Genomic DNA, 17,563 nt, shown 5'->3' with positions numbered 1-17,563 from the left:
TACACTATTATGTTAGATCCACTATGGACTGGACTCTCACTATTATGTTAGATCCACTATGGACTGGACTCTTACACTATTATGTTAGATCCACTATGGACTGGACTCTCACTATTATGTTAGATCCACTATGGACTGGACTCTTACACTATTATGTTAGATCCACTATGGACTGGACTCTTACACTATTATGTTAGATCCACTATGGACTGGACTCTCACTATTATGTTAGATCCACTATGGACTGGACTCTTACACTATTATGTTAGATCCACTATGGACTGGACTCTCACTATTATGTTAGATCTACTATGGACTGGACTCTCACTATTATGTTAGATCCACTATGGACTGGACTCTCACTATTATGTTAGATCCACTATGGACTGGACTCTTACACTATTATGTTAGATCCACTATGGACTGAACTCTCACTATTATGTTAGATCCACTATGGACTGGACTCTCACTATTATGTTAGATCCACTATGGACTGGACTCTCACTATTATGTTAGATCCACTATGGACTGGACTCTTACACTATTATGTTAGATCCACTATGGACTGGACTCTCACTATTATGTTAGATCTACTATGGACTGGACTCTCACTATTATGTTAGATCCACTATGGACTGGACTCTCACTATTATGTTAGATCCACTATGGACTGGACTCTTACACTATTATGTTAGATCCACTATGGACTGGACTCTCACTATTATGTTAGATCCACTATGGACTGGACTCTTACACTATTATGTTAGATCCACTATGGACTGGACTCTTACACTATTATGTTAGATCCACTATGGACTGGACTCTCACTATTATGTTAGATCCACTATGGACTGGACTCTTACACTATTATGTTAGATCCACTATGGACTGGACTCTCACTATTATGTTAGATCTACTATGGACTGGACTCTCACTATTATGTTAGATCCACTATGGACTGGACTCTCACTATTATGTTAGATCCACTATGGACTGGACTCTTACACTATTATGTTAGATCCACTATGGACTGAACTCTCACTATTATGTTAGATCCACTATGGACTGGACTCTCACTATTATGTTAGATCCACTATGGACTGGACTCTCACTATTATGTTAGATCCACTATGGACTGGACTCTTACACTATTATGTTAGATCCACTATGGACTGAACTCTCACTATTATGTTAGATCCACTATGGACTGGACTCTTACACTATTATGTTAGATCCACTATGGACTGGACTCTAACTATTATGTTAGATCCACTATGGACTGGACTCTTACACTATTATGTTAGATCCACTATGGACTGAACTCTCACTATTATGTTAGATCCACTATGGACTGGACTCTCACTATTATGTTAGATCCACTATGGACTGGACTCTCACTATTATGTTAGATCCACTATGGACTGGACTCTTACACTATTATGTTAGATCCACTATGGACTGAACTCTCACTATTATGTTAGATCCACTATGGACTGGACTCTTACACTATTATGTTAGATCCACTATGGACTGGACTCTCACTATTATGTTAGATCCACTATGGACTGGACTCTTACACTATTATGTTAGATCCACTATGGACTGGACTCTCACTATTATGTTAGATCCACTATGGACTGGACTCTTACACTATTATGTTAGATCCACTATGGACTGGACTCTTACACTATTATGTTAGATCCACTATGGACTGGACTCTCACTATTATGTTAGATCCACTATGGACTGGACTCTTACACTATTATGTTAGATCCACTATGGACTGGACTCTCACTATTATGTTAGATCTACTATGGACTGGACTCTCACTATTATGTTAGATCCACTATGGACTGGACTCTCACTATTATGTTAGATCCACTATGGACTGGACTCTTACACTATTATGTTAGATCCACTATGGACTGAACTCTCACTATTATGTTAGATCCACTATGGACTGGACTCTCACTATTATGTTAGATCCACTATGGACTGGACTCTCACTATTATGTTAGATCCACTATGGACTGGACTCTTACACTATTATGTTAGATCCACTATGGACTGGACTCTCACTATTATGTTAGATCTACTATGGACTGGACTCTCACTATTATGTTAGATCCACTATGGACTGGACTCTCACTATTATGTTAGATCCACTATGGACTGGACTCTTACACTATTATGTTAGATCCACTATGGACTGGACTCTCACTATTATGTTAGATCCACTATGGACTGGACTCTTACACTATTATGTTAGATCCACTATGGACTGGACTCTTACACTATTATGTTAGATCCACTATGGACTGGACTCTCACTATTATGTTAGATCCACTATGGACTGGACTCTTACACTATTATGTTAGATCCACTATGGACTGGACTCTCACTATTATGTTAGATCTACTATGGACTGGACTCTCACTATTATGTTAGATCCACTATGGACTGGACTCTCACTATTATGTTAGATCCACTATGGACTGGACTCTTACACTATTATGTTAGATCCACTATGGACTGAACTCTCACTATTATGTTAGATCCACTATGGACTGGACTCTCACTATTATGTTAGATCCACTATGGACTGGACTCTCACTATTATGTTAGATCCACTATGGACTGGACTCTTACACTATTATGTTAGATCCACTATGGACTGAACTCTCACTATTATGTTAGATCCACTATGGACTGGACTCTTACACTATTATGTTAGATCCACTATGGACTGGACTCTAACTATTATGTTAGATCCACTATGGACTGGACTCTTACACTATTATGTTAGATCCACTATGGACTGAACTCTCACTATTATGTTAGATCCACTATGGACTGGACTCTCACTATTATGTTAGATCCACTATGGACTGGACTCTCACTATTATGTTAGATCCACTATGGACTGGACTCTTACACTATTATGTTAGATCCACTATGGACTGAACTCTCACTATTATGTTAGATCCACTATGGACTGGACTCTTACACTATTATGTTAGATCCACTATGGACTGGACTCTAACTATTATGTTAGATCCACTATGGACTGGACTCTTACACTATTATGTTAGATCCACTATGGACTGGACTCTAACTATTATGTTAGATCCACTATGGACTGGACTCTCACTATTATGTTAGATCCACTATGGACTGAACTCTCACTATTATGTTAGATCCACTATGGACTGGACTCTCACTATTATGTTAGATCCACTATGGACTGGACTCTTACACTATTATGTTAGATCCACTATGGACTGGACTTTCACAATATTATGCTAGACCCACTCGACGTCCATTGCATCTGGGGAGGGGGGGGGGGGGGGCGGTCACCCACATCTGCGGTCCTCTCCAAGGTTTCTCATAGTCATTCACATTGACGTCCCACTGGGTTGTCAGTTTTTCCTTGCCCGTATGTGGGCTCTGAACCGAGGATGTCGTTGTGGCTTGAGACACTTGTGATTTAGGCCTATATAAATAAACATTGATTGATTCACACGTAATTATTAAATCATTACTTATCCGTCAAACTCACCCATCAAAGTCAGTAGGCGGGGCTAACACGAATCTAGTCCAATCAGGTGTTAGGATCCGTCCAGGCTGAGTTTGACGGATAAAGTAAATTCATGAAGCGCTGATAAGGGCCAAATGACACAAATTAAATAAGAAACATGTCAAATAAATTATTGCTTGGATGTGTCAATAATTAATTAAACAATGAAATTATGACATCCACAATTACTTAAAGGTGTCATTAATTAAATAAATCATAAAATAATTAAGTCAATAATTATTTTTAATGGTTAGATGATTGGGGAATCGGCACCTCCAAGTCCGAGTCCATGGTTCTCGCCCGGAAAAGGGTGGAGTGCCATCTCCGGGTTGGGGAGGAGATCTTGCCCCAAGTGGAGGAGTTCAAGTATCTCTTACTCTTGTTCACGAGTGAGGGAAGAGTGGATCGTGAGATCGACAGGTGGATCGGTGCGGCGTCTTCAGTAATGCGGACGCTGTATCGATCCGTTGTGGCGAAGAAGGAGCTGAGCCGGAAGGCAAAGCTCTCAATTTACCGGTCGATCTACGTTCCCATCCTCACCTATGGTCATGAGCTTTGGGTTATGACCGAAAGGACAAGATCACGGGTACAAGTGGCCAAAATGAGTTTCCTTCGCCGGGTGGCGGGGCTCTTTCTTAGAGATAGGGTGAGAAGCTCTACCATCCGGGAGGAGCTCAAAGTAAAGCCGCTGCTCCTCCACATGGAGAGGAGCCAGATGAGGTGGTTCGGGCATCTGGTCAGGATGCCACCCGAACGCCTCCCTAAGGAGGTGTTTAGGGCACGTCCGACCGGTAGGAGGCCACGGGGAAGACCCAGGACACGTTGGGAAGACTATCTCTCCAGGCTGGCATGGAGGAGCTGGACGAAGTGGCTGGAGAGAGGGAAGTCTGGGCTTCCCTGCTTAGGCTGCTGCCCCGATGGTTAGATAATTAATTGTAATTCAAAATGTAAACAGGGGCAGCACGGTGGAAGAGGGGTTAGTGCATGTGCCTCACAATACGAAGGTCCTGAGTAGTCGTGAGTTCAATCCCGGGCTCGGGATCTTTCTGTGTGGAGTTTGCATGTTCTCCCCGTGACTGCGTGGGTTCCCTCCGGGTACTCCGGCTTCCTCCCACCGCCAAAAACATGCACCTGGGGATAGGTTGATTGGCAACACTAAATTGGCCCTAGTGTGTGAAATGTGAGTGTGAATGTTGTCTGTCTATCTGTGTTGGCCCTGCGATGAGGTGGCGACTTGTCCAGGGTGTACCCCGCCTTCTGCCCGAATGCAGCTGAGATTGGCTCCAGCACCCCCCCCGCCACCCCAAAAGGGACAAGCGGTAGAAAATGGATGGGATGGAAAATGTAAATAAAACAAGTTGAAATATTGACACATTTATGTATTTAATTCCAAATATAACTATTTAAGGACACATTCAAAGATGAATTTATTTATCTAATTTTGTTCCAATTTGGTGCTTCGTAAGGTGGAACCCAAACGATCGTACAGTTTGGAAACCGACCAAAAACCTTATTTATTTTTGGCTTTTGTCACAATGCCTAACGGCAAAAAGGACAACTATGATGACGGCCATAGAACAGAAATCAGAAATCCTGCTCTTAAATATGTTACTGTTAATAATGCTGTACTTCTTATTACGCTTGTAAGACAGTCCCAGTGTTACTAAGAGCACATCCGTACCGGTAATAAAGTTTTCATGATAGCGGGAGTTTGACCCTGAGAACTGTAAATAATAACTGCTAACCTGTCTGCTGAGGAGCCCTCTGGCAGCCTCCACTGCTGTCACACGCTCCTGCAGGTCCCATCTCTCCCGGTTGGCCAGGAGGTCCACTGATCCCCGGTGGTCCCGGCTTTCCATCATTTCCTTTGGCACCTAGGGGCCCGATCCTGGACTCACCTGGAGGACCTGCAAAACATTGTCAGCAGCTAAAGTGTGTAGGAAAATGCCGTCGTCACATGGATAAGCCAGCCACTACTTTTGAGAGTGAAAGTTACCTGCATGACCGTTGACACCTGAAGGCCCCTGGACTTTAACCCCGACGTCACCTTTCCCCCCTGGCATTCCCAGTCTCCCTGTAGAGGGCCAAGAAACAAACAATCACAAACATCAAACCTAATCAACGCTTTATTCAATTATCCACTAAAGGCCTACTGAAAGCCACTACTACCGACCACGCAGTCTGATAGTTTATATATCAATGATGAAATCTTAACATTGCAACACATGCCAATACGGCCGGGTTAACTTATAAAGTGCAATTTTAAATTTCCTGCTAAACTTCCGGTTGAAAACGTCTATGTATGATGACGTATGCGCGTGACGTCAATCGTTGAAACAGAAGTATTCGTACACCATTGTATCCAATACAAAAAGCTCGGTTTTTATCGCAAAATTCCACAGTATTCTGGACATCTGTGTTGGTGAATCTTTTGCAATTTGTTTAATGAACAATGAAGACTGCAAAGAAGAAAGCTGTAGGTGGGATCGGTGTATTAGCGGCTGGCTGCAGTAACACAACCAGGAGGACTTTGACTTGGATAGCAGACGCGCTATCCGACGCTAGCCGCCGACCGCATCGATGATCGGGTGAAGTCCTTCGTCGTTCCGTCGATCGCTGGAATGCAGGTGAGTCCGGGTGTTGATGAGCAGATGAGGGCTGTATGGCGTAGGTGGATAGCTAATGTTTTTAGCATAGCTCTGTGAGGTCCCGTTGCTAAGTTAGCTTCAATGGCGTCGTTAGCAACAGCATTGTTAAGTTTCGCCAGGCTGGAAAGCATTAACCGTGTAGTTACATGTCCAGGGTTTAATAGTATTGTTGATTTTCTGTCTATCCTTCCAGTCAGGGGTTTATTTCTTTTGTTTCTATCTGCAGTTAAGCCCGATGCTATCACGTTAGCTCCGTAGCTAAAGTGCTTCGCCGATGTGTTGTCGTGGAGATAAAAGTCACTGTGAATGTCCATTTCGCCTTCTCGACTCTCATTTTCAAGAGGATATAGTATCCGAGGTGGTTTAAAATACAAATCCGTGATCCACAATAGAAAAAGGAGAGAGTGTGGAATCCAATGAGCCAGCTTGTACCTAAGTTACAGTCAGAGCGAAAAAAGATGCGTCCTGCACTGCACTCTAGTCCTTCACTCTCACGTTCCTCATCCACGAATCTTTCATCCTGGCTCAAATTAACGGGGTAATCGTCGCTTTCTCGGTACGAATCGCTCTCGCTGCTGGTGTAAACAATGGGGAAATGTGAGGAGCCTTTCAACCTGTGACGTCACGCTACTTCCAGTACAGGCAAGGCTTTTTTTTTATCAGCGACCAAAAGTTGCAAACTTTATCGTCGATGTTCTCTACTAAATTCTTTCAGCAAATATATGGCAATATCGCAAAATGATCAAGTATGACACATAGAATGGATCTGCTATCCCCGTTTAAATAAAAAAAATTCATTTCAGTAGGCCTCTAAGTCTCCATAAGGCTTTAGGTGTGTGGTCTACAAAAGCAAACAACCGTCTCCAATTAGGTCAAAACACTGGCATTAGCAGCTGTGGCTGTAGACAACCTCCTGTTGTAGTTGTTTTTAATTTTAAATTTAAATCAGTGCTTCTCAATTATTTTCTGTTATGCTTTCTAAGAAGAAAATAGTATAATTTGTCTATAAAACTGTTATAAGTACACCTCTGCATAATATTGAATAACTTTATTAACATCGTTTTTTTTAGTTTGAAAAGATTTAAAGTGCATCAACTATTGAAACTATAAACATTTGATACTGAAAAATTAAATAAATCATAAATTCAAATTGATCAGTTAAGTTAAGTTGAAGTTAAAGTACCAATGATAGTCACACACACACTAGGTGTGGGGAAATTTGTCCTCTGCATTTGACCCATCCCCTTGTTCACCCCCTGGGAGGTGAGGGGAGCAGTGAGCAGCAGTGCATGCCGCGCCCAGGAATCATTTTTGGTGATGTAACCCCCAATTCCAACGCTTCATGCTGAGTGCCAAGCAGGGAGGTAATAGGTCCCATTTTTATAGTCTTTGGTATGACTCGGCCGGGGTTTGAACTCACAACCTATCGATCTCAGGGCGGACACTCTAACCACTAGGCCAGCACTATTAACTCGGGAGCACGATGTATAAAACACTAACTGACGAAACAAAAGCGAATAAAACAGTTTGTACTGATTTTTTTTAACAAGGAAAACAAGGAGTCAGGGTTAATGGCTACAATGAACACGTTTTGTAGTGCACAGCTTTTCGAAGCATGATACTGATAAAGCATGTCACACGCGCCCCCTACCGCACTCCCAAGGGTGTCTGCGTTAAAACATGACGAGTGGTCAGCGTCCAACATCTTTATCTAGCTCTGCATGCGCTATAAAATGTTGCGAGTCAGCTGTTAGTGTGAAAGCCATGTTGATTGTTTACAATCAACTCGTCTGCGCTATTAATGCTGACTCAACAGTTTATCACTATTACAACATTCTAAAAGACAGACTCGTTTTCCTTTTTTAATGAACCGGAAACCTCATGCAAAAAAATATACAACATAAAGTAACAGGAAACACGTCAATAATGAATCAAGCCAAATATGTTCTGGACCAAAAATCCCTCCATATTCTCTACTGCTCACTAGTGTTACATATATGAGTTATATTGTAGAAATATGGGGAAACAACTACAAATGTGCGCTTCATTCACTAACGGTGTTACAAAAAAGATCAATTAGAATAATACATAATGTTGGCTATAGAGAACATACAAACCCTTTATTTATTGACTCACAAATATTGAAATTCAACAATTTGGTGCATTTGCAAACAGCTAAAAGTATGTACAAAGCAAACTATAACCTGCTACCCAAGAATGTACAACGATTCTTCTAAACAAAAGAGGAGAAATATAACCTTAAAACATATGTATGCACGTACAACTCTTAAAACCTTCAGCATATCCATATATGTGGAATTAAATGATGGAATGGATTAACCAAAGAAATCAAACAAAGCCCTAATATGATCCAGTTTAAGAGACTGTTCAAACTACAAGTGTTCACAAAGTACAAAGAAGAACAATTCTGATCAACATCTTGAACCTTTTTTTTTTTTTTTGATAATGATTATTTATGTATTTAATATTTGTTTACTTACTATGGTACAGTATCTATTCATTCTTTATTTATTTATTCGGAAATGGGATAAAATTGCTATGATATGAAAAGGGGTAGGATCAAATAAGCTCAGCTTCTTCCTACTCCTTTTCGGACGTGCTGTAATTAAACAACTGGAAATATGTGATGCATTGCATTGTATCGTATGCATGTTCCAAATCAACTGAAACTCAACTGAACTGAACTTTCTCATGCACTTTGAAAGTAGAATTTTTTTGAATGTATTATTTATGGTTATTAGTTGTTTGAGTTTTTACTAGAGATGTCCGATAATGGCTTTTTTGCCGATATCCAATATTGTCCAACTCTTAATTACCGATTCCGATATCAACCGATACCGATATATACGGGCGTGGAATTAACACATTATTATGCCTAATTTTGTTGTGATGCATTAAACAATGTAACAAGGTTTTCCAAAATAAATCAACTCAAGTTATGGAAAAAAATGCCAACATGGCACTGCCATATTTAATATTGAAGTCACAAAGTGCATTATTTTTTTTTAACATGCCTCAAAACAGCAGCTTGGAATTTGGGACATGCTCTCCCTGAGATAATCCTGATACCCACTACAAGTATGGGAAATACTATACTTTGACTTTTACAAAGTCTAAGTCTAATTCTAAGAAAGTGCGGGGTTGGGGGGGGGGGGCGGGGGGTGTATATTGTAGCGTCCCGGAAGAGTTAGTGCTGCAAGGGGTTCTGGGTATTTGTTCAGTTGTGTTTATGTTGTGTTACAGTGCGGATGTTCTCCCGAAATGTGTTTGTCATTCTTGTTTGGTGTGGGTCCACAGTGTGGCGCATATTTGTAACAATGTTAAAGTTGTTTATACGGACACCCTCAGTGTGACCTGTATGGCTGTTGACCAAGTATGATTTGCATTCACGTGTGTGTGAAAAGGCGTTGATATTACGTGATTGGGCCGGCACGCACAGGCAGTGACTTTAAGGTTGATTGGCGCTCTGTACCTCCCCCTAGGTCCGTGTACACAGCGGCGTTTTAAAAAGTCATAAATTTGACTTTTTAAAACCGATACCGATAATTTCCGATATCACATTTTAAGGCATTTATCGGCATTCCTAATTTTTACACATTTAGGAAGTAACAGCCTGTCTCCAATTAACAATGACATTCTTCTTATGCCCTCAAGTTAAATAAATGGAGAATTTACGGTATAGCAAGTGAACTGTGAACCTCAATAATTGACTTAACAGCCAGGACACAACCTTGTTCTCCAGGATAACCGGGCCTGCCAGGTCTCCCCTGGGGGCCAACGTTCCCTTGGTTGCCCCTGGTGCCCGGTGAGCCGCTGGAACCCGGTATTCCCGGTTCCCCCGGGGGCCCGACGGGATCCTCCACAGGAGCGGTCTTACGACTCATCTCATTGATGAACGCGTCCATCTTCAACACCTCCTCTGACAAATACAATATTTTGACAACACATTTACTTACAATATATTATTATTCTACTTCTCACATCAAGCACATGCTTCATTATGATAGTAACGTGTACATACTGTGAACCAGTTGTTCACACGCCTCAGTGACAAGCTGAAAGATGACGGCCATAGACTGAGGTTCTCCCTGTTACCACGGAGACATCCAAAAACAATCAATGGAATAATGCCAGCGTGCCATAAATAAACATCCTAGCAGACAACACTACCTTCTCTCCATGTTCCCCTTTATTACCAGGAAGACCCTGGACATAAAACATGTAAGTAAATAAAAACACACCAAGCAAACATGCGAGTCGTGTTTGTCCCGCTCGTCTTACTGAAGGCCCGACAGGTCCAAAGTAGCCTCTCTCTCCAGTGGGTCCTGGGTGTCCTGGCATGCCTTGGAAACCCTGTACAAAAAAGTTTTACTTTATTACAGGCCGTCAAAGTAATTACCTTGTACGGAGTTCCCCTATTTGATATATTTCTCAAAGTTAGTGATGTGTATTTCTGGTCTTGTCATCCTCGCCCGGACAGAAGTGTGACACGCATACTTGCCAACCTTGAGACCTCCGAATTCGGGAGATTGGGGTGGGGGGGGTTTGTCTTTATATCAGAGACAAAAAGACAAACGTTTTTTTTTTTGCCTTCTATCTTTTAATAATCGGCTCGTTCTAAGTGGCTAGCAATGCAGCTAATGGGAGCAATCCCTTCCGCCTCTAAATCAGGGGTCACCAACCTTTTTGAAACCAAGAGCTACTTCTTGGGTACTGATTAATGCGAAGGGCTACCAGTTTGATACACACTTAAATAAATTGCCAGAAATAGCCAAATTGCTCAATTTACCTTTAACTCTATGTTATTATTAATAATTAATGATGTTTACACTTAATTGAATGGTTTAAAAGAGGAGAAAACATGAAAAAAATGACAATTAAATTTTGAAACATAGTTTATCTTCAATTTCGACTCTTTAAAATTCAAAATTCAACCGAAAAAAAGAAGAGAAAAACTAGCTAATTCGAATGTTTTTGAAAAAATTAAAAAAAAAATTTATGGAACATCATTAGTAATTTTTCCTGATTAAAATTAATTTTAGAATTTTGATGACATGTTTTGAATAGGTTAAAATCCAATCTACACTTTGTTAGAATATATAACAAATAGGACCAAGCTAGACAAATCATTATTTCTTCTAGATTTTCCATAAACATTTTTTTAAAAGAAATTCAATAGACTTTGAAATAAGATTTAAATTTGATTCTACAGATTTTCTAGATTTGCCAGAATATTTTTTTTTAATTTTAATCATAATAAGTTTATAGGAATATTTCACAAATATTCTTCATCGAAAAAACAGAAGCTAAAATTAAGAATTAAATTAAAATGTATTTATTATTCTTTACAATAAAAATTTTTTTTTTACTTGAACATTGATTTACATTGTCAGGAAAGAAGAGGAAGGAATTTAAAAGGTAAAAAGGTATATGTGTTTAAAAATCCTAAAATCATTTTTAAGGTTGTATTTTTCTCTAAAATTGTCTTTCTGAAAGTTTTAAGAAGCAAAGTAAAAAAATTTATGAATTTATTTAAACAAGTGAAGACCAAGTCTTTAAAATACTTTCTTGGATTTTCAAATTCAATTTGAGTTTTGTCTCTCTTAGAATTAAAAATGTCGGGCAAAGCTAGACCAGCTTGCTAGTAAATAAATAAAATTAAAAAAATAGATGCTGCTATTTGAGCTATTTTTAGAACAGGCCAGCGGGCTACTCATCTGGTCCTTACGGGCTACCTGGTGCCCGCGGGCACCGCGTTGGTGACCCCTGCTCTAAATCAATTTAAAAATGCATCTACAAACAGCCAACAATACTTAATTTACGTTCCAAAACCCGTAAAATAACCAAACTGTAATGACATTGTTATTGTAAGAGCGAACACTGAGGAACTGTTTTGCTAGCGTACTAACACATCGCCATGCTAAGGCATTAGCCATAAGCTAGCTACGGCAAGAGGTGAGCGAGCCGCTACATCAACAACTGAGTGGCTTTTGAGTTTGTAATGCACAACACTGCGATAGGACACCAATCTGTACTGACTGAAAACATGAACAATCATATAACAGTATCCGTAAAGTATTATTTCATGTTTTGTTTGTACAAAGCTAGCTAAACAGCATATGAAGTGATGTGCTTGTATCATGATCAGTATTATAGTGACTCACTCAATGGTAAAGCTGGCCAAGGACGTTTCCAGTTGATTCGGGTAAGCACTCCATTTATTTCGGCATAGCTTGGCTCAAAGTTCTACATTTGCAGCGTGAGCAAGTCGCGCTAACCTTACTCTCTCGGCTTCCGTCTGCTCCAACGTTTCACCCTGTGTTTGTGCTCGCTTCTCTAAGCAGCAGTTCATCCTCTTTACATTCAGCTTCAAAAAGATAAGGTTGTGAATCCTCATTTGTCCAAAAAATAGTTGATTTGGGTAAGCACTCCATTTATTTCGGTATAGCTTGGCTCAAAGTTCTACATTTGCAGCGTGAGCAAGTCGCACTAACCTTACTCTTTCGGCTTCCGTCTGCTCCAACGTTTCACCCTCTGTTTGTGCTCGCTTCTATAAGCAGCAGTTCATCCTCTTTATATTCAGCTTCAAAAAGATAAGGTTGTGAATCCTCATTTGTCCAAAAAATAGCCGCCATTGTTGTCTATTACACAGGCTGCCATGATTAGAACACACTTGCCTATGCCTCTAGAGGAATGGACACACATTTGTTGCCGGAAGTTGGAAGTGTACTAGTATGGAAACGGAAGAACTTCTTTCCTTGGAGTATAAGTTTTGCTAAACATTACCAAAATACTGTAAATATTGTATATATTACATATTGTTATGAACGTGTCTGTTACTACATTTTATATATATATATATACTTGCAGTGTATGTACAAAACGTTGATGGAGGGTTTTGAAGTTGTTTGTTTTTGAGGGCTTTGTAGGCTACAACGTTGACTCCCGTTAGCCACATCTTGTAAGTGTTTTTTAATCATCTTTAAACCCCCCCGCCCCTAAAAAAAGACATGTGTGTTCTTGGTTCTCATGATTGTGAACAATAGGCAAAATTCCCCCAAAAAGTGCAGTTCCCCTTTAAATATACGTAACATTGTAAGTTGTATGAGGAGAAATCCTCAATTTTACAAGCGTAAAGCTGTCATTTTCACTGAAGTGTGAGTTTTGATGTTTGAAAAACTGTTAGGGTACAAATCAAATGTTAGATGGATGCAAACAAAACATCAGTCCTACCCTGGGACCAGTAGGGCCAGTGGGACCCATGTTGCCTTCAACACCGCGTATACCCTAAGAGACACATTGCGGCAATAAAAATAAAAATAACATTAATGATAATAATTGAACTTTATTGAAGTTGAAAATGTATGTAGAGGTAACATTTACTTCTCACCTTGGGGCCCGGGGGACCCTCTTCCCCCTTTGGGCCTTGAAGTCCTGGTACACCCTAAAGTAAAAGACACATACGTAACAAGGTCATGTTTTTGATTCACTTCATGAGAAAATCATATTACCTGAAGTCCAGGTCTCCCAGCGTCTCCCTTTAGGCCTCTTTCCCCAGGTGGGCCCTAAGAACAGGTGGACATTAGCCATCTTTACTGCCGTCGTACACCAAAGACTATCAGGTCTTACTCACTATTTTGCCTTGCACTGACATCCCTATGGGACCTCTACTGCCCTCTGCTCCAAGACCGCCATCAAGCCCAGATCTTCCTGCAGGACCCATCTCCCCCTGCACCACCACAAACAACACCAGGGACCATTTCAGCATCTGATTCTTCGTATAAGATACTCAAAATGAACATAAATAGTCTCAATTACACCTTAATGAAGTGAGAATATTGAAAGAGTTTTTAAAGGAAACAAGTGGTAATATTATGATGTAAATGTCAATATTTATAAGAATAAAGACCTATTATAAATGACAATAATTTGAATTTACAATAATACAATCTTAATATAACAAGAACAAGTCTGAAAATAACATGAATAAATCCATAATATTACAAGAAAAAGTCTAAAAATCAAATGAGTATCATAGTAATACAAACAAGTCTAGAAATTACAAGAATAACTTAATAATACTATAAGAAACGAGTCAGAAAATTACATGAATAAAGTCAAAATATTACATGAAAATGTTCTTAAAATGACATGAATTAAGTCATCATTTTTACAAGAAAAAAGTCTGAAAGTTACATGAATAAAGTCATACTATTGTAAGAAAAATGTCTTAAAAATATATGACAATTACAAGAAAATTTTTTTTTTTACAAGAATAGAGAGGTAATATTATGAACTCACTTTCTAAATGTATAAGAGTTAAGACCTACAATAAATGAAAATAGTCAGAATTTAAAATAATAAAATCCTAATATGACAAGAAAAAAGTCTGAAAATGACATGAATAAAGTCATAATATCACAAGAAAAAAAGTCTGAAAATTAAATGAATTAAGTCATAATACAAGAAAAAAAAGTCTGAAAATGACATGAATAAAATCCTAATACTACAGGAAAAAGTCTGAAAATGACATGAATAAAATCTTAATATTACAGGAAAAAGTCTGAAAATGACATGAATAAAATCCCAATATTACAGGAAAAAGTCTGAAAATTACATAAATAGAGACATAATATTACAAGAAAAAAAGTCTGAAAATTACTTGAATAACATCGTAAAACAACAAGAAATAGGTTAGAAAATTACATGAATAAAGTCAAAATATTACAAGAACTTTTTTCTAAAATTACATGAATCACGTCATAATTTCGCAAAGAAAAAAGTCTGAAAGTTACATGAAAAAGTCATAATATTATAAGACAAAAAAAATTACATGACTATTACAAAAAATGTAATATTGAAGAATTTTACAAGACTAAACTTTTAATACAATTAATTAAATGTCTACATTTATAAGAATAAAGACCTATAGTAAATGACAATCGTCTGAATTAACAAGAATAAAATCCTAATATGACAAGAAAAAAGTCAAAATATTACATTAATAAAGTCAAAATATAGAAATTTCTACTCTTGGAAGAACAAATATTTTTTTATGAGAACAAAATTGTCATATTGCAAGTATAATTGTTAATTATTTACCTTGTGACCCGCTTCACCCTTGTCTCCTTTCACACCGCGGGGTCCGGGCTTGCCCTGACAGCAAATAAATATTACAATGACTTGGTAGCATTTTTACATTTATTACTGGAGAAGATTGGTGAAGACATACAGGTGGTCCGAGGGAACCAGCAGCTCCTGGAACGTCAGAGGAACACGTACACGCGTAGGGTGGAGGAGGACAACTTTCTTCATCTCTCTGAGACAAACAGATAAGAACTTACTGGTATTGTGTTTAAATTAGTCAAAGTCAACAATAGTACTCACTTGTATTGTGTTTAAATTACAATCAAAATCAACAATAGTACTTGTATTATGTTTAAATTACAGTCAAAGTCGACAATAGGAGGTACTTGTACTGTGTTTAAATTACAGTAAATGTCAACAAGAGGACTTGTATTGTGTTTAAATTACAGTCAGTCAACAATAGGAGGTACTTGTATTGTGTTTGAATTACAGTCAAACAATATAATAGTACTTACTTGTATTGTGTTTGAATTACAGTCAAACAATATAATAGTACTTACTTGTATTGTGTTTGAATTACAGTCAATGTCAACAATAGGAGGTACTTGTATTGTAATTATATATATATATATATATATATATATATATATATATATATATATATATATATATATATATATATATATATATATATATGCATCATAATTAAATTATCCCCTCAACTCCCCCCAAAATGGATTATCTCGCTGGAATAAAAAAGACAATATAACATTCATCCATAAACGTGGACGCATGTGAAAAAGTGCAATATATTTATCTGTACAGTAATGTATTTATTTATTTATATATATTTATTTATTTTATATATATATATTTATATATTATTTATATATATTTATTTATTTATATATGCACCTTATTGCTTTTTTTTATCCTGCACTACCATGAGCTTATGTAACGAAATTTCGTTCTTATCTGTGCTGTAAAGTTCAAATTTGAATGACAATAAAAAGGAAGTCTAAGTCTAGTGAGCAGCAGCGGTGGCCACGCCCAGGAATCATTTTTGGGGATTTAACCCCCAATTCCAACCCTTGATGCTGAGTGCCAAGCAGGGAGGTAAGGGGTCCCATTTTTATAGTCTTTTACAGTCAAAGTATATTATAGGACTTACTTGTATTGTGTTTAAATTAAAGTCAAAGTCAACAATAGGAGGGGTACTTGAATTGTGTTTAAATTACAGTCAAAGTCAACAATAGGATGTACTTGTATTGTGTTTAAATTACAGTCTGAGTCAACAATAGGATGTACTTGTATTGTGTTTATATTACAGTCAAAGTCCATAATAAGACTCAGTTGAATTGTAGATAAGAGTAAAAAGTCACAGTAAACAGAACTGACCACTCCTGGCAGGTCACAGCAGGTGTCTTCTGCAGCCCACGTTGTGTTACAAACTATCTCAAACGACTGCAACTGGAACTGAGCACACACACAAGACATTCAAATAAATAAATAAATGTTGAGTACGAGATATATGATTTCTTTATTAAAATAATACAAATTAAAGGTACCGGTGCAGATCCACTTTTGGGCCCTGTACTCCTCACTAGCTTTCCCAGCATCTCGAAGCCATCAGTGGGCAGGTTGCCCAGAGGGCGAGCGGGCCTCTCGCCCACACGCTGGCAATCCACGGACAAGGACACGCCCACCTGGCTGACTGACAGGTGCAGCTGCCAATCAAAGAAAAGAGACGATGACCACGCAAGCGTGTCCTGGCAACCAGTAGGAATTTTGTGGATGCAATTCATCTTATTTCATAATAGTGTTAATAATGTTTATTCATTTATTTTTAAAAGCATTTTTACACATACAACAGGGAACATTTGATGTTGATTTTGTAATTTTAGCACTTCATATTGTTGGATGTGTTCATCTTTGCATGTGCTTATATTTTTACATGCTTTCTATTTTTCTCACTTTGTGAAAATGTCTACACAGTTTTGCATTTTTTAAAATTTTTCTCAGAGGGAAGTCTGGGCTTCCCTGCTTAAGCTGCTGCCCCCACGACCCGACCTCGGATACGCGGAAGAAGATGGATGGATGGAGGGATTTTGTAAAGCACATATACACAGTTGTATATGTTTTTTTTATTTTGTGAAAACAGCTACACAGTTTTACATGTTCTTTTCTTACTTTGTGAAAATATCTACACATTCTTACATGTTTTTTCATT

At 38.3% G+C, this 17,563-nt stretch overlaps 1 protein-coding gene across 1 annotated transcript in view; it reads right to left on the bottom strand.

Annotated features, from left to right (window-relative positions):
- The window catches only part of LOC133653362 (collagen alpha-1(XX) chain-like), a 95,977-nt gene that overhangs the window by 2,717 nt on the left and 75,697 nt on the right, over nucleotides 1–17,563 (bottom strand). The window contains exons 28-41 of the mRNA XM_062052548.1: nucleotides 16,902–17,060; nucleotides 16,732–16,809; nucleotides 15,479–15,565; nucleotides 15,349–15,402; nucleotides 13,880–13,975; nucleotides 13,758–13,811; nucleotides 13,637–13,690; nucleotides 13,480–13,533; nucleotides 10,528–10,599; nucleotides 10,417–10,452; nucleotides 10,268–10,334; nucleotides 9,977–10,165; nucleotides 5,574–5,651; nucleotides 5,323–5,484 (exon numbers count right to left, since the gene is read on the bottom strand). Of these exons, the coding sequence (XP_061908532.1) occupies nucleotides 5,323–5,484; nucleotides 5,574–5,651; nucleotides 9,977–10,165; nucleotides 10,268–10,334; nucleotides 10,417–10,452; nucleotides 10,528–10,599; nucleotides 13,480–13,533; nucleotides 13,637–13,690; nucleotides 13,758–13,811; nucleotides 13,880–13,975; nucleotides 15,349–15,402; nucleotides 15,479–15,565; nucleotides 16,732–16,809; nucleotides 16,902–17,060 (1,240 nt within the window). The remainder of the gene's footprint in view (nucleotides 1–5,322; nucleotides 5,485–5,573; nucleotides 5,652–9,976; nucleotides 10,166–10,267; nucleotides 10,335–10,416; nucleotides 10,453–10,527; nucleotides 10,600–13,479; nucleotides 13,534–13,636; nucleotides 13,691–13,757; nucleotides 13,812–13,879; nucleotides 13,976–15,348; nucleotides 15,403–15,478; nucleotides 15,566–16,731; nucleotides 16,810–16,901; nucleotides 17,061–17,563) is intronic.

The sequence above is a fragment of the Entelurus aequoreus genome, linkage group LG07, assembly GCF_033978785.1.
Source record: "Entelurus aequoreus isolate RoL-2023_Sb linkage group LG07, RoL_Eaeq_v1.1, whole genome shotgun sequence".
Classification (NCBI taxonomy): domain Eukaryota; kingdom Metazoa; phylum Chordata; class Actinopteri; order Syngnathiformes; family Syngnathidae; genus Entelurus; species Entelurus aequoreus.
Note: the sequence above shows the minus strand (reverse complement) of the source record. Positions and strands in the feature narration are given on the sequence as shown.